The sequence below is a fragment of the Vanellus vanellus genome, assembly GCF_965231255.1.
Source record: "Vanellus vanellus genome assembly, chromosome: 7".
NCBI lineage: Eukaryota > Metazoa > Chordata > Aves > Charadriiformes > Charadriidae > Vanellus > Vanellus vanellus.
Genome location: NC_138912.1, coordinates 33,184,923 through 33,205,866, shown reverse-complemented (window position 1 = coordinate 33,205,866; position 20,944 = coordinate 33,184,923). Strand labels below are relative to the sequence as shown.

The following is a 20,944-nucleotide window of genomic DNA, read 5'->3' as shown; positions in this document are numbered from 1 at the left end:
GGAAAAAAAGTTTTAAAATGCAGTAAAACGTTCAATGTTGAAAATCTGAACATTATGTTTGACAAATGAAGCAATAACTAAGTTGATGTTTTAGACTTTAAAAGGTGGTGACTCAATTTCTTCACTATCAGAGTAAGATAACACAAAGAATACCCAAACAGAAATTCATCATCTACACTCAGGGCAGATGATGTAAGGTAATGTATTGAAAACTAAATATTAAGAAATACTTCTTGACTGCACCAGTAAGAAGTATTATCTTAAAAACAAAGAAATTCAACACTACTATGCAATTGTGTAAATGAAGACTTACATTTTAGTAGTCTGGCACCTATACATTAAGGTAAATACGTTTGTCCAGCAACTCGCAACTATTTCTTTCATCCCTCCTCCACACATTTCATTCCCTGGGAAAGCTACAGCTGCTATAGAACAGTTTCCCTCCCACCAATGTACTCACATTTCTAATTTTCTTCTAATGCATATGCAAATACATTTTTAATCCTTATTTATTTTCATTAACCTTGAGTTTCCATTTTTGTCCTATTAGCTGGGAAACATCAATGGCTTGATTTTAAAAATAAACTTTTCATCTCTTTTGTTCTGTGAGTACTTAGAATATGGTGTGCAGCCATCCACAGCTGAACTAATGCGCTTTTTAAAATCATACATAATTATGAGTATACCAACCACGAATCTTTACTCTAATTAAAGCTATCCTGTTGCAGGATGTCCAACTTTTACTATCTGTGTACTTTGCAGTTAATCTGGGATTTAGGTTTTATTCACCTTTATAAGAAAAATGCAATAAAGTAAAACTAGCCATAGTAGTTATTTCCCCATAATGCAGTTAGTTAGTATGGAACAGTAGTCTCTGCCTCCATTTTTCACTCTTCCAAAGGCATATATTATTAAAAAAATATATATTTTTTTAATTTGAAAATTTTAAACATTGCTTAAAAAGGAATCACAAAATTTACAGCCTGTATCCACAAAAAACAGTGTTTAAACTCATGTGCTAGGCCATGCCAAATGCCAAACATACAGACGGTCTTATTTTATCACCATAAAGAGAGTTATGCTTTAAAATTAAAGATCAGATCATACTTCACCACCAGCGAGCAAACAGCCCAAAAAAGCTTCTGTTATTGCATCAATAACAGAGCAGAACGATGGTAGTCTAGAAATAAGCTTTTATATAGCTTTATTTTCAGCTTTTATTTACCTTTAGTACAGCAAAAGGCTGTCAGCAAGAATGTCATGCATTTAAAAAAAATTCCTTAAAAGTTTTCCTTTTGGACCATTATTCATATATCATGTTACACAATCTTGCATATGCTTTCACTTTTCAATTTGTAAAATAAGTCTACTTTATAGGTGCCGGTAATTTAAATCCCTAGCGATGATAGGAAACATTTATATTAAAAGAAATATTCATTGATATCAATATGATTTTTTTTTTATTTAAATCTAATCTTACGAATTATTAACCTGATTTATTTTGTTTCCGTTTGGGGCTGCCAATTGAGGAGACAAATTCATTATGAGCTGCAGGTCCAAGCCCATTACGGTCTCTCCAGTTATCAGATTCACTGCCGCTTCCCAGGTGCTCCCGGCTGTTGGACCGTGAGAGAGACATTGATGAACCCTGCAAATAAAAAATAAAAAATAAAATTTGGGCAGAAAACAGAAGTTTCATTGTAACTCAGATGTTTTCTTTGAAGCCGCTCAGTTAAAAAAAAAAAAACACAACAGTTTTAATGCCTGCAAACATTCTTTTGGCAGTTGATCAATAGTCAAATAATTGCAAACCAGACAAAACCAGCAGGTGTGCTTGAAACATATGCAGTTTAGAGATTTTAAGTGGAAGTTATTTAAAGACCATACTTCAAAATAAATTGCTCAGTAGTTCCAAGTTTGTTTCCAAAATGTGCCATGGTATCAAATTCCAACGCAAATTCTAGACAAAGCAGCCTATCGACTATATCCCTTCACGGGGAAGAGAACATAACAGAACAACTGCATGAAGAGAAGTGGATCAAGTACACAATATTTGTCAACAATATGATATACATTACAGCAACAACAATTCTGCAATGCTTTGTGAATTTGCAGATTTTTTTTTTTTAATAGGTTTTCATATTCCTGTAAAGTACTAATTATCAACTCCCATCAGTGTGGGTCACTATGTTCCAAAACATGGCAAAAGCACTCCCTGAACGCAGCAGTTAACTATGGAATTGTGTGGGGATGTAACAAAAAAAAAAAAAAAAAAAAAAAAAAAAAAAAAGAGATGGACATTATTGATACAACACACTTAAGTGAACTAAAAATTGTGGAACCAAATGAACAATTTAATTCTATATACATGCATCAAATTCCAATTGAAAGCGTTAGCTTGGGAGGCAGCAATTTTTTCTACTGTTCAGGAAAATTGACACTACTGAAGAAAACAAAGCAAAAGCTCCTCGTCATTGGCAAAATCGTGAAGGTGTGAGCTATGGTTAATATGACTCAACAAACAAAGAAAGGCAGGAATTGACTTCAAGTCTTACAGAACAGCAAGAAGAGACAGGCTCTCTACATTATGCTACATCATAGTTATGGCTAAGAGTTGTGAAGTAAAAAAAGAGACGTCATCCAATGTTTCTGGAAAACTGAATGCACCGTAAAATACCACAACGAAGATGAAATACATTTGGTGAGCTTATTTTACAAATTAACTTCCCAGACATTAGACTATAATACCACTACTATGTCTGTTCAAAGATTTCAGCACGTGACTCTCATCAAATGTGCACGTGTACAAAGGAATTGTGGTGGTACTGCCTCTCATATCAACCATGAAGACTGCTAAGTAGAACAAATACAAGGAATCCAAGTTTTTTAGCCTCCCCAGAAGTTTCCACAATAGCTTATACCAAACAATGGAAACAGGAGTCCTAACACACTATCATTTCACTGGAAAGAGCTAAGCCTGTGGTTTGCACATGGGCAGACTCCAAATGACTAAAGATATAGTGTCTTGGTTAGAATTACATGCCTGCTTAGAGACTTTTAGCAGCGTTTGGGGGGGAAAACCCCACCCCAGCTCAATCAGGATAGAAAAGTACGTTAAAAAAAAAAAAAAATCACAGATTTTGGTTGTAGCTTTTTCTCTCCCCCTAGTTACTACTGCAAGCTCATTATGTCTGTCCAAACCTATTAAATGTAGTTGAATGACAAAAAGTTCACATGTCAAGTGGGGAACACCATTGCCCCATGGTTGAATATTTCTTTTGCATTAAAAGATAAGTATATCTTAAGAGAAAAACCATATGAAGTCTTGGTCCTGAAGAAACATACCATTTACATTCTATATAAGCAGGGCAGAAATAAAGAAAAAGGTGTCTCTATGGAAGCTGGGAAAGATTACAGCAAGGAAGCACACTAAACAACTTCAGAACACCTTTGAAAAACAAAACAAAAAACCACCAAGAATTTGCTGCAAGATTCCCATGGTGGGACTCTGAAGAGACTTGCTGGACCCTATGGCTGCCTTCTCCCTTGGAAATTTCTGGGCCCCGCAAATAATGCAAATAGAGCAGGCTCTTCCAGTTCTGCAGCTTTGTCAACAGAAAATAAGATGAGCTGCAGCCATTTTGTGTTCTAACGTTCTGCTCCACCATGCAGTAATTCATGTTATATAGTTTATCTGTTAGATACACGTTGTTTTCAGTAGGTTACAAGATTTCTGCCACTTGTCTACAACTATTGAGACATTTGGTTCCGTAAGTTGTTGTAAGTTTCTTTATAAAAAATACATTTTCAGGAGCAGACTCCTATAAAGCTAGAAAATTTATAAAAGATTTATAAAGCAGATATAATTTTGTCTGTTGGCTCAATGTGTTCCATATGCTTTAATATTTATGTAAGAGATGTTTTTCACAATTAAAGAAAAATTAGAACCCTAAGAGGAAAGCTAAAAATCTTACCTGCAAGAATTTTTTTTACAAATTTTATAGACATTTCTCAAGAGAAACAACTGTATCATTCACTAGAAATAAAATTTCCATTACTGTCTAGGTTTTTTATACCTCGTATGTAGTTGTCATAGATGGCTTGTATGATACATGATTCGCTCTTCTTAGTTCCTTGATAGTTTCTGCAGGCATAGATTTAGAGAACCCCAAACCACTCCACGTATTTGTTGGAGTTCTCACTTCTGTTACAACTGGCTTCTTTAACATAGCTGAAAAAATAGAGACAAATTCATAAATCTCAACCTCAGTAAAGTTACAGAGATGGTAACCCTGAAGTCCTGTATGCTAACAGATTTCAATCCACAAAATGGTAAGTTCTAAACACCACCACTTGCTACACAGCTTGAATCCTACCCTTCCTTAAGGCAATTTACTCTGCCAGAAGATAGTTAAACCCCAAGGAAGCCAAAAGAATCATATCTGTTTCAAAAAGGAGGGGTTCTGTTTTTCTTTTGGTGTAGGGGCATTTAGATTATTTTTAACAGGGTCAGAGGCAGAATCTAAGTCCCTTATCAACTTTGTAACTTAATTTATCCTTGAAATAAGATGCAACTTTGCCAATATGACAAACATCTTAAAGTTCAATTTGCATCCAAATAACATTGAGTATTACTGCTGTGAGGTCCCCAAAAACAATATGGATCATTTGCATATGGATATACTCACACAGAGAATATCCTGTCTGCAAGTTATATTTCATACTACGGTGGTATTAAGACATTTACAGAACATGAAAACAAATAAACAAATGTTTCACTATCAGCTTTAAATTTTACTAAAAATCAAATTACAGAACAAAACTTCAGAAAAGTCTTTCAGCCGTGTACTGGCAAACTTTTCAGAAGTCACCGTTTATCCACATACCTTTGGTTGCTAGTAGCTTCTTCTGTTCATAGTCAAATGCCTAAAAATCAAACATGCAGAAGATAGGTTAATTGCCATTCTAACTAAATGTCATTCTAGTACTCAGCTCTTTGTCAAAACAAAGGTTTTGAAAGTGGCCAGTGAATACATCTAGGAAAAGCCTCAAATACTGTACTGCACAATAATTTGACATTAGTCCAGTTACAGCCTTAGTTACTTAAAGCATTCACTCAAATATAGATAACGAAGATTTTAAATAACTATCTGATATCCTTTTGAGTGAAGCTGCAACAGTATTTGCAAACTGACAAGATTTTTTCTTTAATTTAAGATATTTTTTCAAGCATAGTTTCTCTTCCTTAATCATCTGTTCTTAGCATTTAAAACATTGCTTAACAGTACAAAAAGACAATATCTTAGACAACAAATCTAGGCACCTCAGTTATTTTTAGTAATCTTCTTTCAAGTTTAGTTCTTCATACACTCATCTTCTGAAAGGAAAAGAACCTAAGTTTTCAGAGTTAAAAACCCCCTTGTATTTGCGCTACCTATGACAATGGAAGAGTTGAAGTTTAAATAACGGCTGGTTAAATAAGTTACACTTCTTTGAACTACAGATTACCAAGCCTAAACATACACATAAAACTAGAAACACACAGTATTTAGCCTGATACATTAAATTCACTACTTGAAACAACTAGATAAGGAAAAGGGGTGTAAAACATTAACCTTAATCTTGTTCGACTACTCCATGCAGTCTAGTTATGTCCACACTGATAGATCTATACTGAAAACTACTCTGTTACTACTGCTTGACAAACAGTCAAAGGGGTGCCTCTCTTTGGGGAGATTTGCAAGAACATCGAAGTAGTTTACTGTATAGCAGTAGGCTGTAGTTAACAAGTAGGAACGGTACAAAAGAAAAAAGGCGTATATGTACGGATCTATATTTGTAAAGCAAAACCAGAGTAGTTACTCCAGTAAATCCCCCTGTATATGAAACTGAAGATATAGAAAAAAAAATTGTTGACACTGCTAATGAAAAGTTGTAAAATGTCTTTTGTATGTGTAATTCTCTCTTCTCAAGCAATGATAAGATTTTTTTTTTTTTTTTTTTTTTTTTTTTTACACACAAACGATGCTTGTGTAGACTAATATAGCCATGCAATTTATTCTGTACTTAATTTTTTCTTATTCAACGGAAGCATAAGGGCTTTTTGGTCTTCAAGACTTTTAGTTGACAACCCACTCTTTAGTTGAAAGAGTTGATGACTTTGCTGGGAAATGGTTTTACTGAAATGGTAATGGCAAGTCAGTCTGCTGGTCAAAAGTCACCTTTGCATTACATGGCAATTTCACTTTGCAATTACCAAATTTTGCACTAGGTTTGGGTTTATTCAGGGAAACGTACCTGCATATTTACATATGATGGCTGTGGAGCTAGACGTGCTCTTTCAGAGTTCTGCTGGGCAGCTGCTGCTCGCTCTGCAGCCCGTTCACTTCCAGGAGCCTTTTTATCAGCCATGGGACTTTCAGAAGCACTTAACTCTGCATCCGAGAGCAGTCTCTCTGCAGTACTGCAGGAGCAAAGTCAGGATTAACTCCAGTCTTCTTTTTCACAAGCGGTGAACATTCAATGCAATTTTGCTAACTGAGCTTTATCCTGAGAAGTTTGGCAGCAAAATTCGAGAAATGCCAGTACACAAACATCTCAGCATTTTGAGCAATATGTCCAAAGTCTCAGCTTTTCTTTACCTGTTTCTCTGTCAGTGAAACAAGTATGAGGCATCGTTTATAGATTCAGATTTGAGCTGTCTAGTATCTGGAATCATCACATGCAGCCCCTACACAGTGTGACTTCACACTGGTTAGCCTTGCTTACGCCAGCAGTTCTAACAGACTGATAGTAGCAGATAAAGAGATGCATAATGGGGACTAAAAGTTAACACGGGTCCCCACTTGCTTTTAAAGCTTCAATAATTGTAGTCCTACATGCCAACGCACATCTTAATGAAATCTTTTCTTTCTAAAAATCAGCCACATTTTACGCCCACTCTAGAAGCTTTGCTTCGAAGCAAAGTGACCACATTTTACATGCTGTAGACTAACCCAGAAAAATGCCTAAAGGAAACGGTGAGCACTATATCCTCAACAAAATGAACAAGACATACAAACAACTGAGTCTGGTTAACAGGAATCCTTGGATTTCTAAACTATGAGAGCAGAATTAATGAAATACGTATTATAGCTTTAACAGTGTAAATAAATTAGGTAAGAGAAAACATGCCTCTCAAAAGGGTGATGATAAACAGTTCCCAAAAGGAATACTGAAAACACTACTCAAAGTAGATCAGACAAAACATTGCGTTAAGCACAAAGCCTGTGTTGCCAAGACGTATTATGACTCAAAAGAGCCTTTCCCACTGCTGGCTCTTTAAAAAAAACAAACCAAACAAACAAAAAAAAATCATTGAGACAAATGTTTGAGAACATGCTGTTATGCCCCAAATAGCATTTTTCTAAGAAGAAAACAGCCTCAGGTACACACAAAAGGAAGGTGGCTGTCAGTTAGGAATTGTTCTCAAAGCAATCAATAAAAAAAAAACGAAAGTGCAAAAATGTATCTTTTAGAAATAGGTAGTGAAAGTTATTCTGAAAAAAATCCCCACTCTCTTTTGGGAGAAGAAAGGCTTTTTTTTCCCCAAATCAAAGAAAAATACTGAGGATGTACAAAAAGCATTCAAAGTTTGCAATTATCAGATAAAATGAGGGGTCTATTAATGCCCAATGTGATTATAAAAAAAAAAAAATCAAGCCCAGTTTATATCAGCTCTTTGTGTATCTTATGACTGAAACAACCCTTCTATGAACAAAAACATGTTAAGTGTTTTTGCATGGCGCAAGTTCCATTAATCTGTATTAGCACATTTAACTTACTGTAAATGAGAGTTTTTGGTGCCCTGCAGTAATTCAACCGTTTGTCTCTTAGCACAGGCCTGTTTGGAAGAGCTCATCATCTGCTTGAGATCACTGGTGTTTGCTGAATGAGATGGACTTCTTGGCATGCCCACTTCTACAAAAGCATCATTGCAGCCTACAAGACCGATACAATAGTTGAACAAAACGCCTCTCATGTTCTAGTGAACTTACTGAAGGAATGACAGCTGTACAACAAAACCTGTTCTTCCTCTTTACAGAATTATTCTGGTCTTCAGGAATAGTAACTTGGTCAAGTTTAGGAAGTCAGAAACATAAGTTCAAACGCACAAAAAAGGTGTTAGTGTTCCCATATATAGTAGAAACACAAAGTATTTTCTTTTTTAAAGCATTATTTTGAATAATGTTAGTTGATATTAAATCTGAAGACTGACAATCAGAAATGACAAAATATTTTAAAAAATTGTATTTTATATCTAGTTTCAGTAAACCTTGCCAGGTGCTCAGATAACTTTTGCTGGAATAAAAGGTCCTCGCTTCACGTTCAAATATCTTCAGAATGTGTTTTTACAAATATTTATCACCTTGATTGGGTCATGTACCTTTTAAGTCAGCATTTCAAATGACCACAACCCTTAATAAAAGAGCATCTTCTTGTTGATCAGTATTTGCAAAGGAAACAAGGCCTTTACACATATTTGCTCAAGTTTGAAGTGGAACTGGCTTTCCGTCCCTCCAAGAACGATGGGAACAGTTCATTAGATCCCTTAGCTCCTAAAAGGCAGCATAACTGACATGTTGTTTTAAAACATGTAAGTAAATTCTGTTTGGCAGTGTCATCTAGGTTTGATTTACATGTCGTTTTCTGCAATAACCTTCTCAAAAGCATTAATTCTTTCATTAAAAAGCAAAAATACAACACAGTTTAAACCAGCAGAGACTGTTTTAAGCAATCAAATTAAGCTGCTGTAAAAGATACTAAAATTTTCATAGGTTATTTTCCTCTGCTCTTAGGGAATAAAAATCAAATGTTACAAGCGCATTTATGTTGACTTAAGGTGTTTCTATCAACAGTACAGCTCAGATACAACAACTTCTATTTACTTTCTCTGACAACAAATCTGGGAGATCCAGCAATATATTTCTTCAATGTGGCTGCAAAACCAATGCACAGGCAATATATTTACATTTTTGTTTCATGAACTCTACATAGACTATAAAAATGCTACCAGACAAAGAATAAAATGTCAAAATTTTACCTTCTGCACTATTTGACTTGGCAGCTACTTGTTCTGAGGCCCCATGAGTACTTGTTGGTCTTACCGGATCACTGTGGTTTGTGCTCAACACGTTTTCTCCTAGCGATGTGGCAGACAGTGCAGCATACTTGATATTTGAGGTCTGAAATGATTGTCAAAAAAAAAAAAAAAAATCACGAAAATTGTTATGCTTAAGGAAATACTGAAAGAATTTCCCTTTTCTATCTGCGCAGAAATTAATTCCTGATATAGGAGAACAATATGCTAGAATGTTCCATTTTTCAATCTTTAAGCCATATTTTGAAAACACTACTGTTCTATTTCTAAACATAGTAGCTTTAAGAATCTACTAGTGTAGCTAGTTTTCACTCTCAGCTCTTCTTAGTAGAGGTTTATTACAAACTGATCTGGTTCTCCAGAGAAAACATCACTTACCTTTACATGACCGTTCAAAGAAGGTGAGCCTTTTTTACTCTCTGATTGCATGCCATTGACATGGACTTCAACAGGGGTCAGGCCTGGTGGTGGAGATGGAGTGTTCTGACTATAACTAGGTACTCCAGACAACAGAATACTAGTTAAAGTTGCTTGGGCAGTAGACGGTATCATTAGGTGTGGAATAGCAGAAAAACCTGTAACAAAATTCCGTCGTGTTCTGGTAAGTTTCTCATTTAACTTTCTCAAGTACTATAGTACTTCTATCTAAATGTCTGTGTGGCTTTGACACATCACTACACAAGTTTCCATTAGAATTGCACGCCAAAAACATACTGCTTTATCTAACCATTACTTTGTAGGTTAACATAGTTTCCTATATAAAACAGATGAAAACTTTGCATGTGACAGCAATGTCTTAAATTTATACTAAATTATAACTTTAAATTTGGATAATTATTAATCTGTGTTAAGATAAAGTAAATAATTATTAAGGCTCGAAATAATGAACGATTCCAGACTTTTCAATTGCCAACAACTTACTGTCAGACAATTAATTTAATTTACATTTAAGTTCTACCAACCTGTGGCATTCGTGTTAGCAAGAGATGTTGCCCATAACGTGGGACTAGGTGTGCCCGAACTTGGGCTCTGTAAAGGACTTACAGAGCTATTCAGGGCATTCAACAAAGAGTTTGGAGCAGTTGAGGTGTTGACTGACAGGGCTGTTGGACCTAAAAGGCCTGCAAAAAATTATACAAGTGAATATTTAGTTGAGACTTATGGAAAAACATTTTTACAAAAGCATCTGTTAAACAAAAACTTGCTGTTAATTTTGTGGAGAGAACACGAAGAACAAGCATTCTTGAACTAGGAATCATATATCCAAGAGGAATCGTAGCATCTCGTATGTCCTTCTATTAGACTTTAACTATTGTCAAAACAAAAGAGTCTGCACCAGCTGCTTCTCAGCCCCACCATCCCTTTGTATCTCCTTCATTGCTTCTGTCAGTTTGTTTCAAAGAAGCATCACTTAGAGAACAAGAAAGCAACTGCGCTTCACAACTTCACTTTCATTTCAGACAATAACCTTTTTCTCAGAAGCCCATATGAGCAAACCACTACTTCCACACTAAGGACTATTCAATTCCTTTTTGCACCTTCAATACCGACTGCAAATCATCCCCCAAATGCATTCCTTATTCCCGAAGCATTCCCTCAAACCAGCTCTTCATGTAAGAGCATTCACGAGGCAGTTCATCGCTACACTCTAAAGAAGTAAGAGCACAACCCCAAAGCACAGGCATGACAAGAAAGGCAACAAAAGCAGCATTAAAACCCACAGACAAATGGCACGAACATTTACCCCCGTATGATCCCCAAGAAAGCATCTGACGTGGAACTACGCAGCACTCCTGGACGGCAGGTCGCAAGGGAGCATGGTAGTTACACGAGAACTCCGAGTTTCAAGAACCAGTGTCAAGATTTGTCCCTAAATTCTTCTGGGACTGCTTGGTTTTCTATGCATTTCTGATAATTTTCAGAGCTTGAAAATAAAATGGTAATTCCAGTCTGGACTATGCACTTCTTCCATACAATTACATTGACAGAAAGCTTACGTGTTGCTGTCCTAAATTTCATACTGATAAGTAAGGTCTAAACTAGTAGCGTGTGCATCCCTCAATTGCAGTGAGATACAGCTCGACCTGAAATGTGGTGTTAGCTATATTAACTTTCACAGTACTGTTGATGGTACCCAAATTCAGGACAGCCTGAGACATCACAATATTACCACAGAAATTTTGTTTGAAAGAGATTCTTCTAGAAGTTGTAAAAGCAACATCCTCCTTCACCTGTATTTCTCTCCTTTTCACTTTCAGCTGACTGGTTTGCGAGCTTCCGGAGGACTTTCTACACAGATGAGTCACTCGGCTGATTACGAAAGCCTTGGAGGAAATTTTACAAAAACAAGCCCTTGAAAGGCCAGATGCTTTTGGAATTCTCTAATGCTTTAACACGATTCCTTATGCAAAACACACATCTGGTCTTTTTTTTTCTAGAACAAGTGAAAACATTTTGAACAAATATATATCTATAAAGAAAATATATAAAGATATACACAGAAGAGAATGCATACCAAGCCCAGTGAGTCCCAGTCCTGCTGAGGACAAGATATCCAAACCAGGACAGGACAGGCCAACAGGGCACGAGACGGTAGAAGGATTTGATGCTATGGTAACTCCACTACTTTCAAGTCCCAAGAGACATTTCCGTGCCTCATACATATTTAAGGCATTTCGTTCAACACTTTTTACAATCACAGACTGTAGGGAAAGAAAACACAAAACAACAAAAAAGGAAAACCAATGAGTAATACAACTATGTGACATGGATCTGCAATACACACAACTCTTCTTAATACTCCCTTCATGGCTATTAGTAAAATAGCCATGTGAGACAGCACGAGATACTGTCCGTTAACAACTACTGAAATTCAGTGTTCTTCACTGTAATTTTAGGGATTTTCTATGCACTTGACAATGAGAATGACGTAAATCCTCTCTGTCTAAGAAAAACAATTATTGTACCTTAGTGCTATTTGGTATATCAAATCTAGTGAAGTGAACCAATAATTAAAATCTTATCTTCTCGTTTATCAGAGGACTATGCCTTGAAGTGGACAAAAATGTTGCTCATATTAAATTCAGCTAATAAATTCATAGCTGTCCGAGAATAAAGTAACAAATAACTGGGAAATCAAATGACAAAAACCATTATTTCTTTCTTGTACATTCTCTACACAATGTTTCTTTGTATTGATTTTATATATCCTTACACAGAGAAGCTTACTTATTGACACAATGGAATGGTCATTTAATATTTTGAAATTTTTGTCTGTTATGGCATTCTATACAACAATGCAGATAACAGTCTCCTAACCATACTCGCCTGAATATTTTACAATGAACATCTCCCATGAGAGGTATTTTGTAATTCTGTTTCTTGTGGTTCTTTTCAACATCTTGTTTAGAACAGACTTTTCTCATAGTCATATTATTTGGTTGGTTGTTTTTTTTTTTGGTTTTTTTTTTTGTTTTTTTAATTCTGATTGCCAAATACTGCAGTTATGTGGGGGAGCTGCAATTTAAGATGAATGTCTTTAAAAACAAATCAAGAGTAGTTCTAAGTAAGATACAATTTATCTCCTCATAGTTGATTTCTTTTATTAGTACCTTCCATACAAAAGCTAGACGCTGTATTGTCAAATATTTAATGAAAAAGTAAAATTACCATAAAGGAGAGCTGTTGTAACATTTAAATTGATATTTCAGGCAGAAAATATATATGCCTTTTGCAAGTTTATGATCCATTAAGTTAGGGAGGAGGAGGAGACATGTCACCTCATCAGTTCTGAAAAGTTGTCATGAAAGCCTGAAAAGAATATATTAGCTTTTCACCAACCTTGCTTGGTTGCTTTGGCTTTGGCTTAATGCTTATGAAGACATCTAACTGCTCCATTAGCTGTGTTATAAACTGTGGTTCTACTTCAATTTCTTCCTTCATATCAAACATGAGCACAAGAGGAAGGCAACCCTGAAAAGACAAGAGGCAAAAATTTATAAGACTTATAGCCTACTCTTTTCCCATGAAAATGTTAGCAGTAAACTGAAAAATACAAAAGTAACACATATACATCATGATACAGTAGTCAGAAAAACTAGCAAGGATGAAGTTTTAAGTAAAGTTATTTCACTGTACCCAATAATACAGGTATATCTTTCTACCCTGGGATTCTCAAATAGTTTGGTGGTATAAGGGTGAAATTTGTTGAATATTTGACATTCCAAGTCAGCACCCCACATTACCTATTTATACAGGCTTAGAGGTGTCCAGAGATTCAAATTCAGTAACCACTATTACCTACCATATCAGAACAAAATATTGTCAGGAATTGACAGCAGGGCTCTCGCATACTCAAATAGAAAAAAGGAAAAATAATTCTGAAGAAGTTTCTTTGTAAGTTACCATTGCCTATGTCTTAACTTTTACCTTTATCTTCCCCCATCCTAGGTCAGCTAGATGACTATTTTCCAGTGATATAGACAACACCTCTAAAACACTTGAAATACTAAAACTTTAGGTAAAAAAAAAAAAAAAAAAAAAAAAAAAAAGCACCTCTAGAAAAAGACCAACCGCAAAAAATAAGAAAACCCTCAATGGTCACAGGATATCTAGACATTATTAGATTGCTACTTCACATAAAACAACAAAAATAGAGGGTAAAGTCAGTGAAAACCAAACCTTACTTTTTGTGAATTTAGATTCACAACAAATTATACATTGTATCACATGTATCAGGAAAAAAGCCACAGTAAGATACAGCCAAGAAAGCGGTCTTATTTAATCAGTTTCCTGCTTTTGCCTCCGAATGAAAAGCAGCAAATTTGTATATTTATTCTTCAAATCACTATTTCAGTATCATTTTATATTTAAACAGCACTTCTCAACAGTATCACCTATAGCTACACAGTACTTCCTGAACTTAAAGTAATTTTCACTTAAGGAAAATTAAGGCAATGTATCTTAACTATTTTGACTTCAGAAAGACTGACAAACACAGCTCAACTTCACAGAGTGAACTTGTCTGAAAAGAACAATTATGAATAAAGTCTATTTAAAAATATTGAAATCGATAATCAAGGATTTTATGGTAACAGAACTGCTGAGAGTATTTCATACTTGGCTGTTCCAGGTGTTTTGCAAAAAAGTTACAGAAAGTAATATCAGAAGGTCTCACCGAAGGTCTGCTGAATGAAAACACAACTAAAGGTTAACAGGAAAAACAGAGACTTCAAAATTGAAATGTCAGTTTTTAGAAACATATTAAAAGGCTTGGTTTTTACACTACTGTTTTCTTATTGTTTAGCGCACCTACATGTTGATGATAAGAACAGAACAAAATAATGCTCTTTGACAGGGAGTGAACAAAACTAAATTGTCAATGTGTCTTCTGTAATTAAATACAATACAGTCCTCATCATTATACACAAAACGAAGCAAGAGTAAGTCTCAGTATTTTTTGGTGATGATAAAAATACTGATGAGACCAAAACTTTTGGAATAAGGGGTAGATACAGAAAAAGAACATTTTAAACAAGACTCCAAACCTCTTTCGCTTAGATTAGTATTTAATTTTAAATCACTAGGTATTTTCTTCCTTTTACAGTTTGCCCTCATCACTACTATGAGTATAGTCTTAACCACCACGGTGAATATATTCCTGCAAGCAATATGCTGATGATTAGAAACTGAGACTTGGAACGCTTGTCAGAGATAAGGGAGGGTCACAATTTCTACATCACAAAATTCATAGCCTTCTCAATGGAATTAATTACTAGTGGATATTAAAGTTTCCATTTAGACATAGTGCCAAGATAAAAGATTGCACCACTACATTACATATCTCCTATTGTAACATATCTGTGCACTGCATTGTATTTTCTATTGATACTGTAAACTCTGTCTCAAATTTATAGTCTCTGCTAAGAATTATAGATCACAACAATTTAGTAGCTCAGAAAAACGTTATGGTATTTCTTTTCTTGGTATCGATGTTCGGATGCTTCTAGACAGTTATTCCTAGGAGCTCTGCAGAGATCAAATCATTATTTTTAAATCACCTCTCCAATTCCATAGGAGACTTGTGCTGCCTAGCTGCGCAACAGCATCAGCTGTTATTCTGATTGAACGAGAGGAGCTGGCAGGAGGCAGTAACCCCGCTGAGCACGGCATGAAGGCTAGCATGCAGGCGCACCTTGCAGGAAATCACGCCACAGCACACAAGTCTCATCCTACTGCACAATGCCCAAGAACAACACTAGTCAAGGGAAATTTACTTCAAAAGGAGCTGAGAATGACTGCAGCTATCTGTCTGCACGTAGGTACCGGAATGGCTGGCATATTTAAGTTTGGTTTTTTTATCTGAAGCTGAAAAATACTAGTTTTACTAAGTTAGGAATCAGAGATAAGTTTCTGTCTGGTTACTTACTTCTCCCCTCAGCTTCTCAAACTTTTATTGTTTAAAAAGATATATTCCTCCTTTACAAAATTTGCTTTTAATACTTACTTTGTTTTATCTACAAAACTGGAAACAACAGTTTCTGGATCCGTAATGCCTTTGAGTTGAAACATACCAAGTCTCCTGGTTAGGACAGTTCTTAAAGTGCGACACAGCAGATGTGAAGTGGGATACTAAGTTGTACTGATATATTTGGAATTAAATCCAACTCCAATATTTCAAAAAAAAAAAAAATGGCCCTCGCATAATTCTAAGTTTTGAGAGTAAAGGTGTACTTTGATGTTCATATGATAGCTTGTCTGCACTTCTTTCTAATTCATGAACCTCCAAAAAAATTACTACTTAAACCTCACCAAGGAAATACAAAGAATAAAGCTATTTCTTAGTATTTACAGACAATAATAACCTAGAATATAATAATCATTAGTGTAAAAGTATCAACAGAAACGCACCATACAGCAAGGCACAGTGCAACATAAGAGACATGGACTTCTGGAATTTAATGGTATCATGGTTTATCCCGATACCAGTTTCCAATTGGATTTGAGTCCAATCTTCCCATGTGTTGTTTGTAAATATCAGTATGTATAAAAATATGCACACAAACATTGTTACTACAACAATGCCTAAAGGCTCCTGTGAAGCTTAAAGACCAATATAACAAAAATCTGTACAAATAACATTCATCACCAGAGCTATTTTTATGAACAACCTCATAGTACTGAGGTTATGGTACTAGAAAGAATGTAAAACTGTAGAATGAGTAATTATTTCCTATGGTTCCCCACTTTTGTTGAAAACTCACCCACGTTAAGAACTAAGAAATTCCTGCCACTTGCCCCCAAAAGAAACTTACTTATTGGACAACATGGAAAAGGCAGGTTGGCAAAACAAAACAACCACCACCCAACAACAAACCCTTCCATCTGCCTTCTACTCAAAAGAAAATTGTTATTGTAAATTAAAATTGCTTCTGTTGCATTTATATTACCAAGGTCAGTTTTCAAATCACGTTACTAGCGATTACAAATATTTTAAATAACTACAAACACTCACAAAACTGACAAAAATAGAGCACTTAACTGAATCAGCTTTTTGCAATGAGTAGTAATCCTTCCTCTCTAAGGCTAACTTATGTTTGACCCATAAATACACGCAGAATGAGCATATTTTCTATTATCTGGCTTTTTTTTTTTTCCCAACCTAGTTTCACTGAAAGTACATACCATGAGATACTGCCTGGCAAGACAGACAGACTCAATTGTGCCCTGGAGGTAGACAGTGGATTTCTTCTGTGGGTTACTGGGGTCAGGGAAGTGGATCTGAGCACCAGTCCTCTGCATGATATGTTTGATGTTACTCCCATTTCGACCCATCATAAAGAGATGATGCTGTGCTGCAATGTCTAGTTGTGTGCTCACGGGGATGGCAGAGGCCAGGCTCCCAGCTAGGTGTTCTAGAAGCATGGCTGTTCCTTCCTGCGGGGGAAATGCAAGAAACGGGTGAAATGGTGCCCACAGGCACACAATATGACATTTCAGACTGTTTCCTTACTTATCGTACATTTCACATTTAAGATGTTTTGTTTAAAAAACTGACTGATTTCTTAAAGGCAACAGATGGATTAAACTTTACCTACCACTCCCATTTTATGACCAAATGCAGCGTCTAATTGCCATTGTAAAAGGCAGTAAGACGATGTCGAATGGTTTGGTCCCAATAGACCTTCTGTGCCCACACATAGCAATAAGAAAGTCGACAAGTATTTATTTGGGTAGGTACACTTGCAAAATTTGTCTTTCAATTTTGGCCTAAGATATTCTTACTGCCTTGAGATATACCTATCTGACACCATATCCACCTGTCTCGCTGCCACTTGTTAACAGGAAATGTTTTTATTTTATTAAGATAAATAGGCTCATGGCAGTTTCTTTACTTGACTCTCAAATTCACATGTCCCAATCCAGGTTTCACAAGACCAGTTTTATTAACTGTAAGGGCAACTTTCAAGGTTATATATTTGAGCGCACATTGAGAAGATCAAAGCAGGAAGAATTCATGTTGGGGGGTGGGGTGGTGGTGTGTTTTGTGGTTTTTTGGTTTTGGTGTTGGTTTTTTTTTTTTGGGGTCTTTTTTTTTTTTTTTTTGTCTGGGGGGGAGATGGAGGGGGAATTAAAAGACCTATAAGATTAGCATATAATCCAGAATTGCTAGAAACTTAAACAGGTGTGCAAGAGATGAAAAACAGATTAAAATCTTAGCACAAGCAATGCCAAATCCTAAACTTAATACTATTTTCTACGCTACGTTTTTACACCTCACCTATAAAAGTTTTTTAAAAAAACCAAACCCTCAGGCTTTAAAAGTGGTTATACAATAATAACATGTACTGATGAGGCAGGATATAACACTAATATAGTTCTTTAGTATCTAAATTATGAATATATTTTTTATGACATGCAGAAATTGACTTAAGAAGATGCATTACCTTCACAGCACTAGTGTTATTTTGTGACCCTCTGACAATGACTGTAGCACCATACATTCGAGAGCGTTGTTTAAAGGAAACTGAAATATTATATGTCTGACATATATGCTGAATTGTGGGAGAATTAGGATCTGGGATTGGTTGGAGAATTCCGGCAATAGGCAATTCAAACATCAGTACCAATGGAAGCAGCTCCTACAACAACAGTGAAGAGCAAATACTGAAAGCCAAAATCGCACTTGTTAAAACTACAATTTTATTACCGAATCATAATGTATCAGTCAGTGATGATTAAATTGAAATAATACATCCTCTGCCCAGGGTTCATTGATAAAAACATTATCATATCTTCAGTCAGAAGAATGCACTGATTTTTTCCAAGGACACGAGTTTTTTTGTTTTGCTTAGGTTTTTTTGTTTGTTTCCCCCCCCCCAAAATAGCAGGATCTTTTGCAACTATGTAGCAACAATAAAGCCAGGTAATTTCCCATACTTAGGCATGCAGACCTACAAACTGGTCAGTATTTATAAAACTTTCTAGAGAAGTCTCTTTTCTGTCATGGATTAATTGGAGCTTTGAAGTCGGCCACAAAACTATGTAAATCTCAGCTTTTTTTCATGACTGTCACAACCAAGGTTGTATAAGTGACATAACCTGACTATAACAATTGCGAAAAAGTTTTCATAATTTATTAGATTTGCAATTATCCGTGCCAGAATACACATACAAATCAAAACTTGAAGGTAAAGTAGAAAAGTGCAACAAGTGGAGCTGAATTCCACCAACTTATTTGTACAAATCATACATGAAAATGTTTAAAATTAAAAAGGGAGCAATTGCTTTTCCAATTCAGAGATCCAATTCAGTCAGAGATTCACACAGATGCCTGACCTTCTACAGCCCATCTGTGGAGGGTAAGTTAAGATGCAATTTCAAACACAGAATGGGATACTTTACATCTTGCTTACACTGTAGACTTCGTCTTCAAAGTCCACCTTGGGCTGTTTAAAAATTTGGCCAGAACGTGAATCATTGTTTTTATAATACCCTTTGCATTTTACTCATGTGGATACTCACATTTGTTCCTATATTTCTACTGTCATAAGACAGAGCCAGACAGCCCTAGGGTTCTCAAAACTATATTTTCTTTTTCCTTTCAGGTATTTTCAAGGGAATACTATACTGAAATAGACTATTACCCGAATTCTAACTCTCGCGGACTCCACTCCAGCTGGCTGTCCTGCAATAGACACCTGGAAGAGCAAGAATATAGAAAACATAACAGCACATTTTCAAATGAGGCATTGGAAAAGTTATTCAGATACCCGTGTTCCCTTTTAATTTTTTTTTTTTTTTTTTTTAAATTCAACACTTATTTCACACCTGGTGACACCTTAAGTGTTCTCTAAACAGTAGCTGAAAACTAAAAACAATTTAAAAAAAAATCCATGAATATTATAGCATCTTAGGTTACATAGGCTTAAGCAACTAGAAAAAAATTTTTGATACATCAAACAATACAGTTGTTTGGATCAAATACTGGAATTACTACTGTATACGTGTGCTCAATGCTGATATTCAACAACAGTAAGTTTTGTTGAACACTTTGAAATGACGGTATTTTGCTCAGCAACCACTAGGATGCACAAGAGGGAATTCCAAATACAGTGATGTAAGACTTGAAAGTAAACATTCCAGTAATATTAGCATTACAAAAAATGTACAATTCAGGCTCAATGACTTATTCTAATAAAATTGAACTCTTACAATAGGACATTAATTTTTGCTAGCTAGCCACCAAGTTTAGTTTTCAACTAAATTACACCATAAGCCAAAACCACAAATGAATCAATATACTAAATAAGTCAGGTGTTGAATAGGAAAAAAAATTTACAGAAGCACTGCTTTTCATACTGCTTCTCTACCACTCACATTAAGTTGTTGACTTCTGTATGCTCAAAATAATTTCAGTTTAAAAAAATTAAAATGACTCATGAGCCATCACAAATTGTTTCCATCTGTTTTTAAAGATTTGCTCACTTAGGAAGTCCCGTGCTTTCCACAGAGTGTAAATATCAAAAATCTATTTCCCTGAACATGAAACTCACCACCCCCAAAAAACCCAAATTGATGAAAGAAGTTTAGAAGTGTTTTATATTCTCAGGAATTACAGTATAAATGAGTTTAATATTAAACAATACTCACTTGATTGCTTTTCTCTGCTTGATTATTCCTATTTGAGTCTGGAAAATGGATATGGCATCCCGTTTCTTCCATCACCTTTTTAATATTATTGCCACCTTTACCTATCACATGAGAATGTTCTGTATGTGAAACATCCATCTTCAAGGTTACCCGATTGCTCTGGAAATCAAGCACCCGTGATTAGATTTGTTCACCACAGAACTTGATTATTTTAGAGGACCTTAACTTCAAGAATCATATTCAAAATTGTGTTTCCATGGTATTTTTGCCATGGCTTAACTGGCATAACTTCTACTTAAGTAAGACGTTTTAATATGGATCATAGTCAGATGCTAAGCCATTCACGTTTTCTTTCCAATTAGGAAATAACACAGAAATAAAGACCCCAAAAGATACCTCTTCAAAAAAGATCTAAGGCTTTTAAAACACACCCTAGTTTTTATCAATTGAGACTTAGGACAACTTTGGCAAATCAAAACCATAGGACCCAAAAATAACAAGATTTTTTCCTCCTTTAACAAACATACCAAATTTTTCTGGTACATCAATTTTTAAAATACGCAAACACTACCTGCCGCTATTCTTAAAAACCATATTGTTAACAGCCCATAATAATGTTGTTAATGGTTGTTAAAAAAACAGCACTTATCTCTA

The 20,944-nt window shown here is 35.4% G+C and overlaps 1 protein-coding gene across 1 annotated transcript in view; it reads right to left on the bottom strand.

Moving 5' to 3' along the window:
* Window positions 1-20,944, bottom strand: part of BICC1 (BicC family RNA binding protein 1) — a 114,635-nt gene that overhangs the window by 7,967 nt on the left and 85,724 nt on the right. The window contains exons 5-18 of the mRNA XM_082486541.1: window positions 20,291-20,449; window positions 19,285-19,338; window positions 18,085-18,279; window positions 16,823-17,074; window positions 12,980-13,111; window positions 11,655-11,841; window positions 10,102-10,260; window positions 9,518-9,714; window positions 9,083-9,224; window positions 7,824-7,980; window positions 6,298-6,463; window positions 4,887-4,926; window positions 4,077-4,231; window positions 1,492-1,648 (exon numbers count right to left, since the gene is read on the bottom strand). Coding sequence (XP_082342667.1) covers window positions 1,492-1,648; window positions 4,077-4,231; window positions 4,887-4,926; window positions 6,298-6,463; window positions 7,824-7,980; window positions 9,083-9,224; window positions 9,518-9,714; window positions 10,102-10,260; window positions 11,655-11,841; window positions 12,980-13,111; window positions 16,823-17,074; window positions 18,085-18,279; window positions 19,285-19,338; window positions 20,291-20,449 — 2,152 coding nt within the window. The remainder of the gene's footprint in view (window positions 1-1,491; window positions 1,649-4,076; window positions 4,232-4,886; window positions 4,927-6,297; window positions 6,464-7,823; window positions 7,981-9,082; window positions 9,225-9,517; window positions 9,715-10,101; window positions 10,261-11,654; window positions 11,842-12,979; window positions 13,112-16,822; window positions 17,075-18,084; window positions 18,280-19,284; window positions 19,339-20,290; window positions 20,450-20,944) is intronic.